The following is a 22,397-nucleotide window of genomic DNA, read 5'->3' on the forward strand; positions in this document are numbered from 1 at the left end:
ATTGAACTCAGGTCCTCTGGAAGAGCAGCCAGTGCTCTTAACCACTGAGCCGTCTCTCCAGCCCTGACGTCCTTGTTTTTAATGCTGAACAGTATTCCGTTGTGTAGATGTAGCACAGTTTCTTTATCTATCCTTTGATTGAGGGACATCTAGGTTGTTTCCAGAGTCTGGCTATTACAAATAAAGCTGCTATGAACATAGTTGAGCAAATGTCCTTGTGGTATGCTGGAACATCTTTTGGGTAGATGCCCAGGAGTGGTATAGTTGGTTCTTGAAGTAGAGCTGTTTCCAGTTTTCTGAGGAATGGCCAGATTGAGTCCCAAACTGGTTGTACAAGTTCCCACTCCCACCAGCAATGGAGGAGGGTTCCCCTTTTTCCACATCCTTGCCAGAAAGTGCTGTCACTTGAGTTTTAGATCTTAGCCATTCTGATAGGTGTAAGATAGAATCTCAGATTTGCATTTCCCCGCTGACTAAGGATGCTCAACATTTCTTTAAGTGTTTCTCTGCCATTCAATATTCCTCTATTGAGAATTCTCTGTTTAGCTCTGTACCCTATTTTTTACTTGGGTTATTTGGTTTGTTGGTGTTTAATTTCTTGAGTTCTTTATTTATTCTAGATATTAGCCCTCTCTCAGATGTAGGAATGGTGAAGATCTTTTCCCAGACTGTAGGCTGTCGTTTTGTTCTGTTGACAGTGTCCTTTGCCTTAAAGAAGCTTTTCAGTTTCAAGAGGTCCTGCTTATTAATTATTGATCTTAGAGCCTGGGCTGTTGATGTTCTGTTCAGGAAGTTGTCTCCTGGACCAATGAGTTCATGGCTCTTCCCCACTTTTTCTAATAGATTTAGTGTGTCTGGTTTTATGTTGAGGTCTTTGACTCACTTGGGCTTTAGTTTTGTGCAGGGTGATAAATATGGATCTATCTACATTTTTTTACATGTAGACATCCATTTAGACCAGCACCATTTGTTGAAGATTTATCTTTTTTTCTATTTATGGTTTGGGGTTTATTTCTGGGTCTTTGATTAGATTCCCATTGATCCACCAGTCTGTTTCAATGCCAGTACCATGCAGTTTTATTACTGTTGCTCTATAGTACAGCTTGATATCATGGATGGAGATACCTGTAGAAGACCTTTTATTGTACAGGATTATTTTAGCTATTCTGGGTCTTTTGTTTTTCCATATGAAGTTGAGAATTGTTCTTTCAAGGTCTGTAAAGAATTGTGTTGGTATTTTGATAGGACTTGCATTGAATCTATAGATTGCTTTTGGTAAAATGGCCATTTTTACTATATTAATCCTACTGATCCATGAACATGGAAGATCTTCCCATCTTCAGATATCTTCCTCAATTTCTTTCTTCAGAGAATTTTTTTTGATACAAGCCTTTCACTTGCATGGTTAGAGTTACACCAAGATATTTTATCTCTTTTTTTGTGGTCATTGTGAAAAGTGTTGTTTCCCTAATTTCTTTTTCAGCCCATTTGTCTTTTGTATACAGGAGTTCTACTGATTGTTGTTTTTTTTTTTTTTAATTTTGTTTCCAGCCATTTTGCTGAAGGTGTTTATCTGCTGTAGGAGTTCCTTGGTAAAATTTTTGGGGTCACTTATGTATATTATCATATCATCCATGAATAGCAATACTTTGGCTTCTTCTTTCCAATTTATATCCCCTTGATCTTTGTATCTTATTGCTCTAGTTAGGACTTCAAGTACTATATTAAAGAGATATGGGGAGAGTGGGCAGCCTTGCCTTGTCCGTCATTTCAGTGGAGTTGCTTTAAGTTTCTCTCCATTTAGTTTGATGTTGGCTGTAGGCTTGCTGTATATTGCCTTTACTACATTTAGGTATGAGCCTTGTATCCCTGATCTCTCCAAGACCTTTAACATGAACGGATGTTGGATTTTGTCAAAAGCTTTTTGGCACCTAAGGAGATGATCATGTGTTTTTTTTTCCTTTCAGTTTGTTTATATGGTGGATTACATGGATGAATTTCCATGTATTGAACCACCCCTGCATGCCTGGGATGATGCTTACTTGGTCATGGTGGATGATATTTTTGATGTGTTCTTGGATTTGGTTCATGAGTATTAATTATTGAGTATTTTTGTGGCAATGTTCATATGGGAAATTGGTCTGAAATTCTCTTTTTTTTGTTTGGTTTAGGTATCAAGGTGACTGTGATCTCATAGAATGAGTTTGAGAACGTTCTTTCTGTTTCTATTTTGTGGAATAGTTTGAAGAGTATTGGTGTTAGCTCTTCTTTGAAGGTCTGGTAGAACTCTTCACTGAAACCATCTGGCCCTGGGCTTTTATTTATTTATTTATTTATTTTTGGTTGAGTGACTGCTTCTGTTTCCTCAGGGGATATAGGTCTACTTAATTTGTTTACCTGATCTTGACTCAACTTTGGTAAGTGGAATCTATCAAGAAAATTGTCCATTTCATTTAGATTTTTAAATTTTGTGGCATATAGGCTTTTGAAGTAAGACCTGATGATTCTTTGGATTTTTTTCAGTGCCTGTTGCTATTTTTCAATTTTGATTTGTTGATTTGGATAGTTTCTCTCTGCCTTTTAGTTAGTTTGGCTAAGGGTTTCTCTACCTTGCTGATTTTCTCAAAAGAACCAGCTCTTGGTTTCATAGATGGTTTGAATTGCTTTTTTTGTTTCTAGGTTATTGACTTCAGTCCTGAGTTTGATTATTTCCAGCTGTCTAGTCCTCTTGGGTGTGTCTGCTTCTTGTTTTAGAGCTTTCAGGTGTGCCATTAAGTTGCTTGTATAAGATGTATCCAATTTCTTTATGAAGGTACTTAGTGCTATGAACTTTCATCTTAGCACTGTTTTCATTGTGTCTCATAAGTTTAGGTATGTTTTGCCTTCATTTTCATTGAATTCTAAAATGTCTTTAATTTCTTTCTTTATTTATTCCCTGACCCAGCTGTCACTGAGTAGAGAGTTGTTCAGTTTCCATGTGGGTATAGGCCTTTTGCTATTTTTGTCGTTGTTGTTGAGGTCCAGCTTTAGTCCGTGGTGGTCTGATAGGATACAAGGGATTAGTTCAGTCTTCTTGTATCTGTTGATGCTTGCTTTGTGACTACTATATGGTCTATTTTGGAGAAGGTTCTGTGAGGTGCTGAGAAGAAAGTATATTCTTTTGTGTTTGGGTGAAAAGTTCTGTAGATGTCTGTTGGGTCCATTTGGTTCATGATATCTGTTAGTGTCATTATTTCTGTGTTTAGTTTTTGTTTTGTTGACTTGTCCTTTGGTTGGAGTGAGTGTTGAACTCTCACACTATTAATGTGTGGGGATTGATGTGTGTTTTAAGCTTTAATAATGTTTCTTTTACAAATGTGGGGTGTCCTTGTATTTGGGGCATAGAAGTTCAGACTTAAGATGTTTTCTTGGTGGATTTTTCCTTTGATGAATTTGAAGTGTCCTTCCTCATCTTTTTTGATTACTTTTGGTTGAAAGTCTATTTTAATAGATATTAGAATGGCTACTCCAGTTTGCTTTTTGGGCCTGTTTGCTTGGAAAACCTTTTTCCAGCCCTTTACTCTCAGGCAATGTCTATCTTTGTGGCTGAGGTCTGTTTCTGGTATGCAGAAGAAGGATATGCCTTGGAAAAGGCAGTTTCCTTCAGTATATTCAGTGCAAAGTGCTGGCGAGCTGAAACATTGTACTGAGGAGAGGTTTCTTCCAGCTCTGAGATCCTGACCTTTTTGTCCCCCTTTTCTTAATTTTTATTCTGCATCTTGATGGAAAGAATTGAGTTATGCATCCTGACACAAAAAAATTAACCTCAATTATGTCTTACAATTAACCTGCCTGATTTGATATTCTATGGCTGCTCTATCATATTTCTGACAGTGAGAAGTTCCCTCTGGAAGCTGAGTCTCTGCATTTCTCCCTCGCTGCTCCCTGTAGGTGCCATTTGCCAGGAAGGGGAAATGGATATTTAGGGGATTCAGGGAGCATGGTGACTTAAAAAATTTTGCTCTCTATAGAAAATAATCCAGAAGGGGCTAGAGAGACGGCTCAGCACTTGAGTCCACATGCAGGCAAAATACTCACACACATAAATCAAAAATAAATCTTAAATATTCAGAAGCCACAGGAAAAACACTGGTTGCTGCAGGAATTTTGTAAGAATGGAGAACAAAAGGAATCAATAATTGTCATAAAAATGCATCACGTGTACATGTGTGATCGACACAGCAGACTGTGAAGGAAATCGGTGTTTCCATGACCGGTGCTTCCCCTGCCTCCAGGAATTGTGGCTAAAAAGCTTCTTCAGGCTTGATTATTGCTTCTGTTTAAACACCTGAGTGAAGGATCCTTCACAGGCTGGGCTGTTCTCTGTTGTTTTGCTGACTGGGAGTCTATCAAACAGAAGTTATAATCATTGCAGGATTGAGGCATTTTGAAATGCTACACGAAAATGCTGCTGTTGCCTAAAAATGGAAATTTCTTTCTAAAACTCAGAAACAGATGTTGAAAAGTTAATGGCTCAGTAAGATCAAGGCAGCAGATGCCAAAAATTTGGGTTGCTTCCATTCAATTCAGAGAGCGCTGAGGGTAGGAAGATGTTGCCAGGCACTGTAGCAGCACTGGTGGGAAAAGGTTTAGGGGGTGATGGGAACTGCCCCTTCTTGAGCACATCTACCTGTGAATTCTCATAAATGCTCTTTTAGGAATTTCTTATAAATAAGGGGCATGCTTCCTTCAGCCCACAAATGAAGTGAAAATCATAAAGATGAAGTGACTTACCCAAGAGCAAGGGTTTTAAGGTAGTGCCTGGCTCAAAAGTCTGTGTCCTTTCTCTTCAGCATTATTTGTTATTGTTTAGCAAATATTTGCTAGCACAAGGTAGATTGTGACTGTTGTGGTTGCAATGATGACACCAAATGAACAAGAAATAAAGTCAAGATGAGACTGAGGTCTAGGTAGGGGCTGGTTCTGGGTTACCCTGGGGTCTGTAGCACCTGAGTAATGTTTTTAAAGGCAGCTATGAAGTTGAAGGGACTCTTCCTAGAAAAGCCAAAATGAGCCACGATGGAGGGCTCCTAGAACATCTAGAAAAATTTAGAACCTGAGAATAGATTGGGGCCAGGTCTGTGGGGTTCTTGAATGCCAACTGAAGTTCATTGGTTCAAAACCATTAAAGACATTTTGAATAGTGGAGTAATGAGCTGGGACTTTGTTTTTTAAAGACCAAACTTGAACCGGAAAGGAAGTGTGCAGAGAAGTAGGCCAGAGCTCGGTCACTCTCACATGTAAGTCTTAATTATCCCATAAGAAGTTGTATCACCTAGGGAAATCCTATATTTTATGATCTGTTTTAGGGACATGCTTTTAACTCAGCTAAAGTGCCCAGATTTAAACACTGCAAATTTGAGAAGTGAATACCCCTGTGTGCCTTCTGGAAAGGCAATATAAAGTCAGCCTTTTGATTGGGGATCAAGGGTTAATTTCAACAGAACCCATATTCTTTGATAATTATTTTCACAGTTGAGAAACTCCCAAGTTCAATTTAGCAGAAATATTTTGACCCTGAAATGTTACGGTTCTATTTCCAAAACCTGCTCTGTACTTAAATGTGATGTGACCATACATTCATACTTATCAAATTTTACATTTAACAAGATCTTAAAAAGAAAATCAAGAAAGCCATCTTAGATGATTAATCAGTAGCTTAAAATTAAATAAAAACAAACCTCTCTAACAACTCAAAGTATTTATGACCAATTTCCCATCAGGGCATTTCTCCTCACAAATGATTTTACTTTGTCCTGTGGGGACTTGTTTTAGTTAGCTTTCTATTGCTGTCTTAAAGACCACGATCAAAAGCAACTTGGGGAGGAAAAAAGGGCTTATTATTTGGCATATACAGTCATACCTTATCACTAAAGGAAGCCAGGGTTGGAACTCAAAGCAGAAACCTGGAGGCAGGAGCTGAAGCAGAGGGAATGAAGGAATGCTGCCCACTAGCTTGCTCCTCATGGCTTGCTCAGTTTGCCTTCTTATAACACTCAGAACCACCAGCCCAGGGACGGCATCACTGCAGTGATCATTTATCAAGTCTGCCCCACAGACTTGCCTGTAGGACAATCTGATAGAGACAGTTTTCTCAGTCTTTGCAGATGACTCTAGTTTGCTTCAACTTGACATAAAATTACCCAGGACAAGGCTTTTATAGACCCACTGCAACAACAGAGAAACAACCCAATTCTCAAATATGGACGACGTTCCTTTCTCTCAATGTCCTCTGATACCTCCTGGCCATTTCTACACGGGAGATTTCTTTTTCCATGAGGAAGGTGTGTCCACAACGAGAGGCGTCTTGGAAACAACCCTCATCTTATTTCAGGCATTATTGTGGGCCCAGTGGTGTAACCTCAGCATAGACTTCTTTTGCCAAGCCCTGTGTCACAGTGCCTCCACAGACTCTGAGGACAGGAAGTTGCACTTAGGAGTGCCGAGAGTATCATCACGTCTATCATTCCAACAACAATTCTCATCCCTTGTGGGTTAGTGAAGTGATGTGCACTGCCTTAGTAACTGAAACACTTACTACCTTCTGATGTAACATCATCCCTATGTTGAGGAGGAAACAGAAAGTTTATTACACTTGAGTGTTTCTTTCAAGGGCACACAGCAGGTGAGTGTGTTCCTCTTGTTTTCTTTCTTTCTTTTTTTTTTTTTTCTTTAACTTATCTGAGTAATCAGGTCATGGCTGTCAGCTTTACTCAGTAGATGAAAACTAAGTCAGTAAATAGGACCCTTTGGAACTCTAGGACTGTGGCTCTGAAATCTGGCTGCATGTTAGAGTCAACTGGGCAACTCCCATGTGACCCAAAACCTGGTCTCAAGATCTCAGTCTATCGGCATGTTCAGCAAGTAATATATTAGAAAGCTTCCTAACAGATTAAAACATAAGCTGTTCTGGGGATCACTGTTCTGTCATCTGGCAGTGTTCTTAAGAGCGAGGACTACCTTGAGGGGCCTTGTCGGATAATTACAGAAAAAAAAAGATCACAGTTGTGGCACAGTCTGCAGTTGGTATGTGCAGCAGACGACGTCCATTATTTCAAGTGGCTCCACCGAGCAGGTCAAACCGTTCAGCTGCTTTGCAAAGCTGGCCTAGGTTTTGTACAAACCCAGATCATGAGCAGACGGATCCACTCCGGGTCAGGTGTGTGGAAGGTTCTGCTCAGCAGGAGGTCACTAGTTGTTAGAACCACTTTCAGAAAATTTTCAATCCATGATTATCCCTTATGTTTCGTGAGCCAGGAGACTCGGGCCCTAAACGAAACATCTGTTCCTAGCCTTTAAGAAAAGCGAAAGCCTATCCGCTTTAGAGTTGAAACCAATCAGCTCAGTTTTGGCAGAGCATTTGCTGCGTGGGTGTGGGGCGGGGATGCGCTCTGTGAGAACAGGCAGACCAGCGGGAGACTGCGTAGACGGCAGAACCTCACTGTCTGGACCAGAACCCTTATACACTATCTTCTAGCTTATACTCTACCTTCTAGCTGTGAACGCTACTGTTAAACGTGGAGTTGACCATGAATCAACATTTCAAAAGGGAATCAGAAAACCCGCGTACACGAGTGAAATCTGAAGGTGCCAAACTCCCCATTCCTCAAGGTTTCCTAGGAGAGTTTCTTGAATTGTAATGAGCAGAGACGTTGTCTGGGATCTGGGGCAAATTCAGGTTTTCAATCTTTAGATCTGGACCAAGCCCAGGATGACACTAATTACTGCCATGCTGGACGCCCTCCCTTTGGGCGAAGCAGCCTCCAGCAATGCTCCTGGTGATAGCCTAACAGTTCAGACTTACCTACAACTCAGGAGAGACCACGAGGCGGTGGCTAGGGGCGTGTGGTTTAAATGCTAAAGTGATTGTAGGTAATTTTTAATTGAGGGGAGGTGGTAGCGGGGTGACACCAAGAGAAGGCTGGGGAGTACAGATAAACCTTGTTATTCTTCCAGAGAGCCAAGAACACATGGAGAAGCCAAACAACCCGAGTAGTGCTCTCTGCAGGGGCTGGAAGAGGGAGAAGGATGTTACCATAGTAATTCCGGGGCCAGGAGCCTCCATAGTCACTTCAGTGAGAAGGAGTCAGAGCACGGAGCAGGCTGGGAACGCATAGAGAAGCCTGGGGGCAGGCAGTGACTCACGTTCTCACGCGCGCTCTTCTAACTGTCCCTCCTAACCCACTCGCAGTTTGCTCCCAGCATGCAGCCAATAGACCAGAGCAAAACAGATGTTCAAGAAAGGCTCACTGAAGGAATGAGGACTAGAAAAGACATCAGCTGGGGGTGCTCATGCCTGTCCCTTATGTCCTGTGCTCTAGGTGGGAAATGATGGAGCAGTGGTTCTCAACCTTGGTCGCATGCTGGAAAGGCTCTACGATCGAAGAGCCTTTGGCCTAGGCAGAGAATTGGCAATATTTAGAACCTTCTACGTGATTCGGATGTGCAGCTAAGACAGAGGCTGGTTGGAGCAGATCAGGCCTAATGCTTCCAGGAGCCTGTGCAAGTGATGGCTCAGCCACAGAGGCAGCATTTATCAAAAGAGCAAAAGACTTCACAGGGAGGCGAAGAGAATTTTGACGGATGTGAGAAAACGACTGGGGCACGCTAAACTTCCTGTTGCATCACCACTGATCTGAACGACGGACATGGCTTACTCATGTATTTGCATTACTAGCAATGTCCCCCCTCCCCTTTTTTTTTCTCCAAGTAGCCATGTTGAAGTGAAGGGAAATGGAGTAGGCAACCTCTACCTTCTTGCAACCTTAAGCGTGGTCCCTGGGCCATCAGCATCACCTGGGAGCTGTGAGGAATACACAGGTGTGGAGCACCACCAGCCTGCTGGGTGGGAATCTGCCTTTGAACAGCCGTCTAGAAGGTTCAAGGGTTACTAACTTTTGAGTGTCATTGTTCCAAAGAGATTTTCCCCCTAGCCACACATTCTGTGAGACCCTGTTTGCCGACTCCTAATCATCTCGGAGGGAAAAGAGGCCAGCTGAACTCCGAGAGATGTGGATGAAAAGACATTCCAACTTCCTTCTAAGTTGGAAGCAACTCCACACTGCCTTCGCAGGGCAGGCCTGTGGGAGCATGTGATGAAGTCACACCCCGATGGCCAGCATTGTAAACAGCAGGGAGGCGGTGATGCTTCCGTGGACCTTACGCTGTTATACAGCTCGAGCCTGCACATGTTCTCCGACTCCATGAGGAACACTGGAATGTTTTGAACTCTGTCTGCAGCTTTAAGTCATACACTTTGCTTTGAACTAATTCTAACAAAACTCATTTCCTAAGAACACAATGCATTGGCCCGCTGTCTTCAAATGTATTCAACTTTTCTGTTCTAATTTAATTCATCTTTCTCTCTCCATCATCTATCTATTTGTCTTCTATCTGCCTATCTCTATATCTATCATCTATTATCTATCAATCATCTGTCTGTCTATCTATCTATCTATCTATCTATCTATCTATTGGATTGATTATCTCTAGTAGACACTTTTATTTCATTTCTTGAAGCTGAACTGAAACAAATGGAACTTTCATTGCATTTATTTGCTTATTTGTTTGTTTATTCCATCAAGACAGGGTCTTGTTATGTATCCCAGGCTGGCCTGAAATTGCCTATGTAGTCCAAACTGGCACTCATCTTGCCATCATCCTGCAGCTCTTCCCGGAGCCCCAGGCCTCCAGTTTGCTTTTATTTTATAATAAAAATCTCTTACCACCACATCAGCTTCTCGGTAAATACCTCTTGCTATCAACTCATGTTACACTTACTGGCAGGTACAGATGTGTGTTCATGGTTGATTACATGCATACACTTAAATCAGCGTTCCCTGGAGCAGCTTCCAGATAACTTCTCCTACCAGAAGGCCTCTGGAGAAGGTGCGAGTTTATGTAACAGAAGTGGAGAACACCTCCTCCCTAGCCTCACCGCAGAAAGAGCTCCGTTCTTGGGCTGTGTCCTTCATCATTTCGCTATTGTAAGGCTCCTGTTTATGGAAGAGTGGTTGCTATGGCAATGCGATCTGACTGAACACCAGAATGCATCTAAAATTGGTGGAAGCGACTTTTTCAAGGTTTCCTCTAAGGAGTAATCATTTTCCAAGAATTTTTTCCCTTTCCCATTAGAACCTTACCAGAGCACCTCGTCCGGCACCAACTTTCCCCACCCAGCGGGAACTCTTTTTAACCTGGTTATTTTTCTAGTTCTTCTGTCTTCTGACTCTTTTCCCTTCTCCAATCCCTGGCTGAGGGCATGGCCTAAACTTCTCTCTGTCCTCTTCTAACACTCTAGTCTCTAAAGTGCACTCATACATCCATTTTGTTTTTCTCTGCTGCTCTTTCGACCCAACTCCCAAGTCAGAGCTGTAGCTTAACCGTGTGTTCCTCCTCAGACCTCTAAGTACCGGACGGACATCTCTCTCAGGAGAATCCTGGCAAGGGGTCCTGGCTGGCCTTCTAGTTCTTTCTCCAACTCCGCCCACATTCTACAAGTCTCCAAGCCTGAGTGAAAGAATTGCCCCCCTGTTGGATGGGGCTGAGCCTTGTAAAGCCAGCTTCAGCCTTCATAACACCTGCCACATGGAGATGTCAGAGTTTGAGTCCCAGCTCTTCCCTGTTGAGGACAGAGTTGCCACTTCTTCTTTGTTGGTTCCTAGGAGCTTGGCACACACGAATGTGTAGGTAGGTGTGCCACAGCCACCTTTGTCCTCAGCATCCCAAAACATCTCCACCAATCCTGTGACCTCCTTTTTGCCACACACAGAGGCTCTGTGGCACCTCAGTTTGGCCTGTGGTCCACACACTGACATGGAAGGCTTGATGCTAGCATCCCTCCATCCCTTCTCCTCCTTCTGCTCCTTCTCCCATCTATTCCAGGTCTCTGCCTACCTCTCTACTCATGTTGTCCCTTTGGACCCTCTGACTATACTTAGAGTTCACGCAACTAGATTCTTGGTTTGGCCTCTAACCACAGGCGAAAAGTCCCGTTCCTTAGCATCTCAAGGTGTGATTTGATATAGGGCTATTGCAGATATAAGCAGTTAAGATGAGGTCATGCTGGTGTGGGATGTTTAATTAACACTGTATCCTTATAAAGGGGTAAATTTGGGACACACACACACACACACACACACACACACACACAGAGGGCAGAGGTCAATGTCAAGTGTCTTCCTCAGTCACTCTCTCCACATCTCCTTTGAATCTTAGTCTGCCACTCAACCTGGAGCTTGCTGGTTCTTCCAGACTGGCTGGCCAGCAGATTCCAAAACTCTTCCTGTCTCTCTCTTCCCAGTGCTGGGATGAAGGCACCTGCACCTGGATTTTCTTTTTACTTTTTTTTTTTCTCACACTGGGTGCTAGGCATCCAAACTCAGGTCCTCATGCTGGGCAGCAGGCACCTGACCAACCAAGCCATCCCCCAGCCCCCACTCCACTCCTTCTGCTATAGCTCAGGGGTGGTGAGAGCTGTGACATCCCAGGGGCGGGAGGCAGAATGAGCACTTGGCATGGGCTCCTGATCTGTGCAGATGACCGTGGTCATACAGGGCTCTGCCTCCGGCTCATGCAGATTCCTACCACCACTCAGGGTTAGGCGTGCTCCTGACATGGGTGTCTGTATGTAAACATGGATGTCTGCACTACTGTGACCCGAGGCAGAAAGGGTTTTTGGGTACAGGAAAAGGGGAACATAGAGCCCTGCCTGAAAGCCCAGGCCTTTCCAGAACAAAATCCGAAGAGAGGCACAAGTCAAGAATTCAGCTTCTGATTTCAAAACACACGAATGGATTGAAGTCAGTGACGAGGGAACATGCTTTCTATGCACACGCTGCCCTTTAACATTACGCTTGAAGGGGCAGTTGGCCTGAGGATACACTTATGGTGTTGTTGGGTGGAAAACACAGGCCTGGGAAGAAAGGGGCGGAATTCACTGAAGCATAGCTGCAGTTCTGAGGGGCTTGCTGAGCACACTGGTGGCTTTAGAACCCGTCTTATTTTCTCCAGTGTGTACTCCAAATTCTGTGGCGAGTGTGCATGATTTGTAAGAGCCTAAGAGTAATCGTATCTGTCTATCAAAGGCACCAATTCTGTGTTTATAAATCAACGGTAGCCATCAGGCCTCATTCTCTATGATATGATAACTCTGCCCTCCCGGAATCATGTCCCTAGCAGAGACGAAAGCCAACCCTACAATCTGTGGATTGCAGCACTTACATTCAGAGTATTTCTGGAGCTGATCAAATTCTTCTGGTGAGAGAGAGACCCATCGTTCTTCACTCATCTTTCAGCCGAGTGCGAGCACCTTGAGGCCACGGACAGAGTTCTGCTCACCAGGGAGAAGCCAAAGCCTGGCTCAGGACCGGGCTCATTGCAGGGATGCGGTGGACCAGGCCTTCAGGAGCCTTCTAGAGCACTCCGTGCTGACGACAGCCGGGGGCACCTTTCAGCAGCTGACAGGAGACTTCTGCTGCTCCTCGGGCAACATACTCCAGGCCAACCACGAAATCCTGGCAGTTCCTGAGTGAAAGCAGAAGAGCCATTATAAATGAGATGCCAGGAAGATTAAAAAAAAGAGAGAGAGAGAGAGAGAGAGAGAGAGAATCCACCATGGTCTCTTTTGAAAGAGGGCAATGACTGGTTGTTTCTTGAGGGTATGGTCTAGCTTCAGGGGTGTCTGAAGAGAAACCAGAAGCCAGCACATGGCACTCCATTGTCTGCCTGAACGTCAGGTGGAAACTGGTCGATGTGACGGGGTAGCGGCTGAGGAAGCCGAAATGTGTTTCACAAGCGGGGGTGCTAGGTTCCCAGAAGGTGAAGATAGCCCTTGATGGTTTCAGATGCTCCCTGTAGTCTATGCAGCTGATTTGAGAGGGGAGCCTTGTCTCCCTCATTGACGTCCAAATCCCGCCACATGGCTCTACCTTTGCGCTGGTCAGCCACTGTGGACATTCAGATATGCCCTAGGCTAGCAGCCTCTAGTTCAAGAGCAGTTCTCAGAGCCACTGAAAGGCTTTTTGAGGTAAGCCTGACAGCCTCGGGGTACAGTGCTAGGAAAAAGAGGGAGTGGGGTGGGCTGGGACACTAAGGCCTTTTCCTTTGAACCTTTTGTATCATGGTGTGTTTCATTAAATCGGTTTTGGGAGTGATAAAATGAGCATAGTGGGCCAGGGCCAGCATTTACAGAATGACCCAGGTTAGGATGGGATGAAATAATGCTGAAAACACAAGGGCCTTCACCGTACCCAAGTTGTGTTTCATGAGACACATATAGAATTCTCTACGGCAGTAGGCAGTCGTGGCTGGCAGGGCTGAACTAGACCAAGGGACTGGGACTCTAGCTCCATAAGACAGGACAGTGGTGTGAGCAGGTAGCCAGGCTGAGCTGGCTGCTTCTCTGGAAGCGTTCACAGCGATCGCTCTTCCAAGAAGGCCGGTGTCCTCCTTAACCTATGGGCAGTCTGGATTTACTTTCAACATCTGCTCTTCTTAAGGTCACAAGTTCCAAACCCGCGAGTCCTTCCCAGTCCTTCCCAGCTCTGCTCTTTTTCCGTACAGCAGGAAACCCTCACCTTGAACCTCTTGTGTCTTCCTGAGTGTCCCTGCCCTGTGTCCTTCATCTTCCCCTGCCATTTCTAAGCATGGGTTATTCTCCTTAACCTGCCTCCATTCTCCACAGAGTGCCATTCCTGCACAGCTTCCATGACTCCCTAGCACTGAGCCCTTTCCCCAGTCTGGATCGGATTATTCTGGATCTTCAGATCCTGCATCCGGCTAGGACTCTCCAACCACCCGCTGAGACTCTTGTATGTCTTGAATGACCTTAGCACCTGCCAGCACCTTCACCTGCTTCTTCTCTGTATTCCAATCATTCAGAAAAGTCACTACTGGGCCCACACGCTGACCCCCAGCATAAGCTCTCCAGCCTCCTGTCAAGTTCAGCAGCAATCCTGGGCTGGGCTGTCCATCCCATGTTCCCTCCTCTCTTTCACACAATCCTCCCCTGAACCCAGGCTCGGCCATCTCCTCCTGCTGGTCTCCCTCCATCAGCTTTTGCTCTCTTTCCTCCAGAGAGCTCATTCCCTCGAGCAGCCAGATCACGTCTCTCCTGAATGAAATTCTTCAGTGTGTTCTATTGCCTATTCATGAATCTTTTTCGGTGACTTCGTTCTCTGTGATCTAGTTCCTGATGAGTGCTCGGTCAAAAGCAAGCAACGTCTTTTTTAAAAACATGCCAGGAGATTGAACAAATACCACCGCCTCTCTTCATGGACACTCGTTTCACACATGACGTAGCCTGCTCCCTATATGAGCATGTACATTAGGAACTTTTGTGCACATGCTCCAACGGGTTGACTATACAGCAGTGGTCCCAAGGGATCGTAGTGGAACTCAAAAATTCCTGTGGCTCGGTAACAGTCTAGCTCTCCTAGTGCACCAGCTCAATACAGTCCACATTTATTTGTAGTAAAGACTGTGTAAAAAAAAAAAAAAAGCTGGCACGCTGTCAGTCATACGAAAGCCTAGCCTACACAGTCACGCATAGCGCACCATACCCTGTCAATAGAGGTCATTAATGGCTACTCCTGGAGAGGCTACTTAAGCAACTGGCCCGCACCATCCAGCCCTGTGTCTGTGTACTATGTAATGTCTGCACAATGGTGAAACCGTTTAAGGTCCGAGTTCTCGGAACCAGTCCCCATAATTAAGCGACACGCAACGGCGTTGCTGTCTTTATTTAGAAATAGACGAGGAAAATGAAACGAAGCGCTTCAGGGTGAAGAGAAACCCAACGTCCGCCCACGCATCTATTTAAGAATGCCTCTATGAGCCACAAGTGGAGGTTAAGGCAGGGGTGCCAGTGTGAGGCTAGCCCGGGCTATCCATAGCAAAGTCCTGTCTCAGATGACACGAAACAGAAAACAAAGCAATATCTCTGTGGCTTAATTACTCTGCACACCTCAGAAGCACACACTTCTAAGGGACACACAGCGGGTTAGAACCAACAGTGACTGAAAATCAGAAGACAACCCAATCTGGCGTGGGCTCTGCCTCTCCCTGATTATTCTATTCTAGACAATTTTCTCATGTCTTGAAGTGTTTTCTTTTTTTTTTTTTTTTCCTTTTGAAAATGAGGACAGTAGTGGGGGAAAAGAACGTACTTGGTGTTATGATTGGGTTAGTACACATACCCCCTTCCGGAACAATGCCTCTAATGGAGTGATAGTCAACAGAAAATGGCTGTTCTCAACACGGGCTATGAAAGCCGGGGTGAACGCTGGCAGTCTAAACGTTTGGGGCAGTTGGGCTGGTGACATGACCAGCACTTGCTGCCGATCCAGTTGACGCTGGAAGGCAAGGACCAACGCACAGCTACCCTCCTGGCTCCTACCAACACCCACACATGAGCACACAATCAATAACTAAACACAAATAAACGTAAAAAAAAAATTAAAGGCAGTTTGAACGTAGGTATCTTTCATAGCGAATAATACTGCTCCCAGAAGTCAAAGGTTATTAGAGAAAATCCGGTGCCAGGTGGGAGGGACACCTCCACCTTATACATTTCTGGTCAGGGAAGCCACAAAAGTTCCCCCCCGCCCCAACTATCTAGACTGTTGCAGTTCCTCTTGACTGCAAACCGGAACCAGGTGGTAGAACCCTATTGTTAAAGTCGCCACATGGTTGCGGGACACAAAGAAATCAACCTAGAACCTTTTCTGCTGGCCAGCTCCCATAGGGCCAGAAGGTGCAATGCAGGCCCCTATGGGAGAATTGTCTCCCCAAGTTTCACCTCCTTGTGGACTACACAAACACTACGTGAGGCAAAATGTGCCCAATGGTGCGACAACGGCGAAACTACAGTGTTGGAAACGAACCACTTTCTGATTGGATTTCAGGCTTGCTCCACAAGAAAGAATTCATGCTCAGGACTATAAACCTGGTCAAAATCTCATGGCTGGGGAGGTCACATCTACTGAGGAGTCTACTGCTATTGTTTCGTTAAATTAGCATGTTGTCAAACTGCCTTCTAAATATTTATGTTTGTTCCCATAAATTAGAGCTGGCTGAAGGAGCTACTGGCAGTTAATGGCTCCTGGGGTGAGGAGGGAGAGTCATTTTCTTCACTGGTGTTTCTCCTGATAAGTTTGTTTTGCTCTGGTAAATAACCCTCCATCTATGCTCATTCTTTAAAAAAAAAAAAAAGAAAAAAAAAGTCATTAAAAAAAAAGTCATGAAAGGGAGGGAGAGATTTGCTGAGTTGCAGGGCTCCAGAGGGCGCAGGAAGAGACAAGACAAGATAACGTTGTCAAAATGCATCCTGTAGCTGTGCGAAATTGTCAATGAATAAATAAAAACAGAAAACTACAAAAAGCTTTTCACCTGGTTGCAGATGCAGCCCTTCGCGACATGGTGTGAGGATCAGCTGACAGCGGGGGGGGGGGGGAAGGTTTCTAGGGTGCCTCAGCTTTCCGAACTTGATCCCGCCCTGCTCCCGGTTATTGTAATCTTGTAACCGCCCATCAAAGTTTTATACGCTGGTTTTAGCACCCGCTGATGAGTCTTGGCTAGATGACTATGATGATAATGACTTTAAAAAAATCATTCGTTTTATATTAACCGCCAGCCTATAGTAGGAAGAACTTTCCCCAACGCTTTACTTATGTCACTGTATCTAGTAGCAGATGTACAAGTGATTTATATCAGTTCATACAGTATTTGCATATATTACATAGTAACATATAATATACAGTATACATTAGCATGAATAAAGGTAATTTATAAACACATTTGTGTAAGCAGTAATTATATATTAAGTATAAATGAATTAGAAAATTAAACTTTTAATTATAGTTACAGGCACTTATTTCACTCTGTGGGTTATAAAACACTGCTGTCTTTATTTGTTTGGATTCTCAAATTTTCCCAGATTTGAGCAGTGGGGAGCTCATTACATATGGTTCCTGTTTTTCAGCATATATCTGCATTCCTTGAGAACGATTTTAGCTTCTGGTGCTATAAACTTTTCTGGTTCATCTTGGTTTCATCAGCCCTAATTCTCCAAAGAGCCCTGATTCCTTTAAGTGGAGGATATCTGAAAGCAAGGTTTGGACAGTAAATACGTTCTTTGAGGTTTGTTACATCAAAGAGAGGTGTAACAAAGACAGAGCCAGCAAATCCATTTGTCTGTCTGTCTGTCCTGGTTAGTGTTTTCAAATCAACAAGTTACATGGAAAGAAAATCTCTGAGAAAATGTCACCACCAGAATGGCCTGTGGGGGATTTTCTCGATTAAGAACTGATGTAGGAGGGCTCAGCCCATTGCAGGCTTGACTGCCCCTAAGTGAATGGTCCTAGGCTGTGTAAGGCTGAGGAAGCCACGAGGAGCAAGCCAGTAAGCAGCTCTCCTCCACATCTGCGTCAGTTTCTGCCTTGAGTCTGTGCCCTGACTTTCCTCAGTGATGGGGTGCGGCCTAAGAGTTGTACGATGAATAAACCTTTTCCTCCCCATGTTGCTTTTGGTCATGGTGTTTTATCGCAGCATTAGAAAAACCGACTAAGACAGAAGTTGGTACCAGATTTACGGGGTATTTCTGTGACAGGCCTGACCATTTGTTTTTGGCAAGACAGGGGGAGAAGTTTGAAACTTCAAGCTGGAGAAGCCACTGAGTGTTCAGGGCTTCATGGGTCAGCGGGGGATCTTGGAAGACAGGACCGTGGAAAGAGATAAAGATGATTGAGGCCCCGCTTGCGAAGTTTCAGAAGGAAGCAAGACTCTGTCAGGGCCATTCGTGTGATTTTTTTTTTAAATCTTAATTTAATCTGATTTTATGTGTATGAATATTTTGCCTGCATGTATGTCTGTATACTCACACATTCAGAGCTCAGGGAGTCCCAAAGAGGGTGTTGGATTCCCCTGGAACTGAAGTCATGGGCATGACTTGAGAGTGATAAGATGAAATAAATCCTTTTCTTCTCAAGTTACTTTGGTCATGGTGGTTTATCACAGCAACAGAAACTCTAAGGAAGACACTCTCTGCCTGTCTATCACCAGTGCTCGCACTGAGACCTCCAACTCTAGTCCCACACTATCCTTTTCTTTTCAGCTTTCTTTCATCCAAGATTTTAAAACTTTTCCCAACAGGATTTGCTCCCACGATCTAAAAATATATTAATTTGTTAAGTTCTAAAACACAGAGGTAATCCTTTTAGAATTGCTAGGCCACACCTCTGTGGAAAACAGGGTTCATGATTTGTCTATAGTTCTTTTCTTTTTAACCAAACAGATCTCACAAACACTATTTTCCAAAGAGGCTCTGACCAAATCTGTTCTGTTCCCATTGCTTTCTGTTGTCTCTGCCATGGAGGGTTTCTTCCCCATGGAATCTTCTCTGGGTGGGCTCCAAGGGCCGCGCTGCATGTAAAGCTTCCCTGGAGAAGCCTGGCACCTCAACTCCGTTTATTCTGCTTCCACTCCTCCTCTTCCTCATCCAGTTTCCACCTGCTCCCAAATGTTCCTACTCATTTATTTATTTATTTTTTTGTGGGTTTCATTTTCGCACAAGAGAGCAAATGCAGAGGCGTCTCATTTCCCTTTCTGACACAAAGATTGGCCAGGGCATTATAGATTGTAGTTTGCATGTGACAGTGAATCACCCCAAATCTTTTCACAGCTAGCTTCCCCATGTAGGACCTATGTGACCGAAACACTTCAGTATAGCCTGGCCTGAAACTCCTCAGAGAGCACCATCTGATTCTGAAACAGAAGGACAGCATTTGAGTTCGCGAAGGTCATGGAACCCATGGGAGCAGCTTTCTGTTCTTTCCATCTGTGTGTTCCAGTCAAATTCACCTCCTGTTACTTCCTGCACTAGCAAAATGCCAGGTGCACAATAGCACCTCTTAAACACAGGTTAGTGGACCGACAGGTCAGGCCTTTCTTTGTTTTACTTGGAATGCCCCGTGTAATGTCCTCCCCACAGCAAGTCAATACTTGTCTGTCCAGTCCCATTTTAAAAGGCCAAGACTGTTCTGAAGCTTGCTCAGCCCATTTCCCAGCTCTCCCTCTTGTGTTCCATGGAACAGTGTGTTTTAAAATCGTAGGGGTTCATCGGCCTGTGTGGAGATACAGCCAAAGAGCTAATCACCACCCAGGTTCTATGCGTAGTGGTATACACACACACACACACACACACACACACACACACAGAATTGGGAGGAGTAAAGGAGGCTCAAGGTTCAGAATGTCCTGCAAGAGCCAAAGCCCTGAATGAAATGAAGGCATCTTTGTTGCAATAACAAGTGTTGGCCTTCTGGCTATTGTTCCGCCATTGTTGTTCCGCCATGGCTCAGAACCTTGCTATGCAGTAGAAGGGGCTTTTCTGTTTGTGCCTCATTTCTATTAGACAAGTTAGGGCCTGCGCCATTGCTTTCCTCTGGGATGGATCCCTCACAGTGCTCCCCTCCTCTCCCTCCCCCATGCCTTCTGCTCTTTGACAGACAACAACTAATTCATAATGGGTTGCTTTTTCTCCATAAGTCCTCATTCCTCTCCCGGCACCAGCCCAATCATTTATCATCGAGGCTGTTTTTCTGTGTAAACGGTCTTTCTCTGCAGAATAAGATTTAGTAGGATTTTCTAAATAAAGCTAAGATTGGATATTGTCTGGCTTGGATGGGAGTAATATTTTGTGTCATTGAAGCTATGCCACTTTGAGCAATTGTTTCAGTTCCCTGGGCCTCGGTTTCCTTGTCTATAAAAATGAGGGTGTGGAAATAATGATTTCTAACACATGTTCTAGCTCTGCAGTTTTGTATACTGGTTCAAACTCTGTTTGTTCTGTACAGATGTCAGCATGGGATTTATAAGTCAAAAGGAGACGGCAATTTAACATGTATTGAATTGCACCCCAGGTCCCTCTATTCATTTGAATGAATCAGCCATAGCCAATTACTCAGGAACAAACACCTCTTCATCTCCCTTTCACTCTCTGGAAAACATCAGTGAATGAAGATACCATCGCTTTGGGCGAGCTTCCTTATATGCATCTGATGACTTGTAATGAAGCCATAATGAGCCCATTTTTAAAAGGGGAAAAAAAGAAGATTTTTAGGGAGATAAAGATTTTTCTCTCTTCTCAGACTCTGGACAAGGTCACATTTTGATGACTGCCTCCATTTTAGCTTCAATCCTGCTTCTCCTTCTTCAGCCTTGACTCCTTCATGGCTGTCTTGGTTAGATTTTTTTTTTTATTGCTGTGATAAAACACCATGATGGAAATCAACCTGACGAGGTAAGGGTTTATTTTATTTTATAGCTTGTAGGCCTTCATCCAGGGAAGTCAGGGAAGGGGCTCGAGGCAGGAACCCGGTAGGAGGAGCTGATGCAGAGACCATGGAGGAGTGCTGCTTATTGGCTCACTCCCACGGTTTCCTCAGCCTGCTTTCGTGTAGACCGCAGGACCATGAGCCCGGGGATGGCACTCCTACGGTGAGCTGGCCCTCTCACGTTGTTCACCTAGCAAGAAAATGCCCCGCAAGCTTGTCCACAGACTGATCTGGTAGGGACATTTTCTCAACTGAACTCCCGTCTTCCAAAATGACTACAGCTCCAGTCAAGTTGCCATAAAAACTAGCTAGCATATTAGCCATTCAGTTCAAGTACCTACTCTAGGAAGGCTCCTTCAAATATTCAGCCCAAGGTAAGGAGAGCATCTTTTGCCCTTCAACAGTCCTGGGATTTTTTTCCACTGCAGTGCTTACCACACTGGATGAACTTAACCAAATATCTCTTTTCCTTCAGGGAAGAAAAAAATTTGCCTGTTCATTTCAAGCTCTGGCTTCAAGATCTATGGAGTTTCATAGTCTGACCATTTAAAAAGTGATTCTCAACCTCTTTTTTTTTTTTTTAATGAGAAGATTTGAATGGAACAAAAGATCTTACCATATTTATTTGCCTATCTCTGTAGAGAGAGCAGAATAATAAATAACTGAAGGGAAAAGAAGACACAAGCTGAAGTAAAATTGTTTGTAATTTCATTTAGGAGTTGCTGATCTTATTATAAAAATCTGCACTGATAAGATTTTATATTAAAATAATGACCTATAAACTTATAAGCTATCAAGGCTATAAGCTTGCAAGCATCACTTAGTTATTTGTTATGCTTGACTTGATGTATGTATCAAGGCAGTTACATTGTGTGTATCAAGATAAGTAGTTAAGTTGTTTGATTCACCAATGAATTACCACTATAGTCTATTGTCTGTTATATCGGTGTACCTGACTAACCACTCTTCCTGATATTTTAGAGCCTTTTAAAATTCATTTCACTGAAGTCTAAACTGTGCCCTGTGACCCACTTTAGCCACAGAGATGCAGTGCTGTCAAGTGGAAGCTTTGGCTTCAGCTTTTTTGTTGAAGCCTTTCATTTTTGTCTTACTGAGATTACCAAGCCATGAAGAAGTTGAGCCATACAGTGTTGGAAATAGTTCATAGACACCACAGGGGAGGACAGAGTGAGGCTTACCATTACACAGAAGCCAAGAAACCCAGATGATGATGAAATCTGAAAACCCCAGTCAAACTATTCACTGAGTCTCAATAGCCATCTTAGCCATGGTGTTGCGCATGCCAAGCAAGACGCCATCTTGGATTTTATCGCTTTAGCAAGAACCACATGAAACAAAGACAACGGTTTCCTGCTAACCCCTGTCTGCACTCTCAGTGCCTATAATTATGTAGATTAATACAGTGATTGTTGAGCCCCTAGGTTTTGGAGTAGTTAGGTACACAGCCACAGATAACCAAACAGCTCTACAAGCACTCCTGGGTACAAACTTCACATATATCTTCTCGGCATGGATTTGCATGGCTGATCTAAAATGGCAACTAGTTTGTGTCTTAAAACTAGTAACTGGAAAAAAATCATAGGCCCAAAATAGCTTTGATGCAAATGTCACTACATTCAGTAGGATTAATTGAGTCACCTTCACTGACTAAATGATAGCTATGAAATCAAACAAACTCTAATTCCTAATATAAAAGCAACCATAAGAAGAGCTAAAACCCACAAACAGCTCGAAACAGAACTGACACTGAAATGATGCCGGTGTAGTCTTCCCCAGGTCACAGGGTTCAAGGCATCTGTCACTGCAGGGGCAGGAGATCTGGAGCCTTTAGACACAGCTTAATTTCAGAGATAATTGAATTAGAGCCACCAGGGAACTTAGTTAACGAGCTAATTTGAGTTCATGAGTAACAAATATGAGTAATATCCAAGAATTCATTTAGTAGAGCACCAGCATGGAACACACACACACACAAACACTGAAATTTTACATGCTACTCACAAA

At 43.8% G+C, this 22,397-nt stretch overlaps 1 protein-coding gene across 4 annotated transcripts in view; it reads right to left on the minus strand.

Annotated features, from left to right (window-relative positions):
- Positions 1-22,397, minus strand: part of Dgkg (diacylglycerol kinase gamma) — a 189,508-nt gene that overhangs the window by 142,839 nt on the left and 24,272 nt on the right. For 3 of the 4 annotated variants that reach the window (XM_021636139.2, XM_021636137.2, XM_060370120.1), the window contains exon 2: positions 12,262-12,564. In XM_021636139.2, coding sequence (XP_021491814.1) covers positions 12,262-12,328 — 67 coding nt within the window. In that variant the 5' untranslated portion in view covers positions 12,329-12,564. Of the gene's footprint in view, positions 1-12,261; positions 12,565-22,397 lie in introns of those variants that run through there. The other variant, XM_060370121.1, reaches the window with a different exon arrangement.

The sequence above is a fragment of the Meriones unguiculatus genome, chromosome 17 (assembly GCF_030254825.1).
Source record: "Meriones unguiculatus strain TT.TT164.6M chromosome 17, Bangor_MerUng_6.1, whole genome shotgun sequence".
NCBI classification, from domain to species: domain Eukaryota; kingdom Metazoa; phylum Chordata; class Mammalia; order Rodentia; family Muridae; genus Meriones; species Meriones unguiculatus.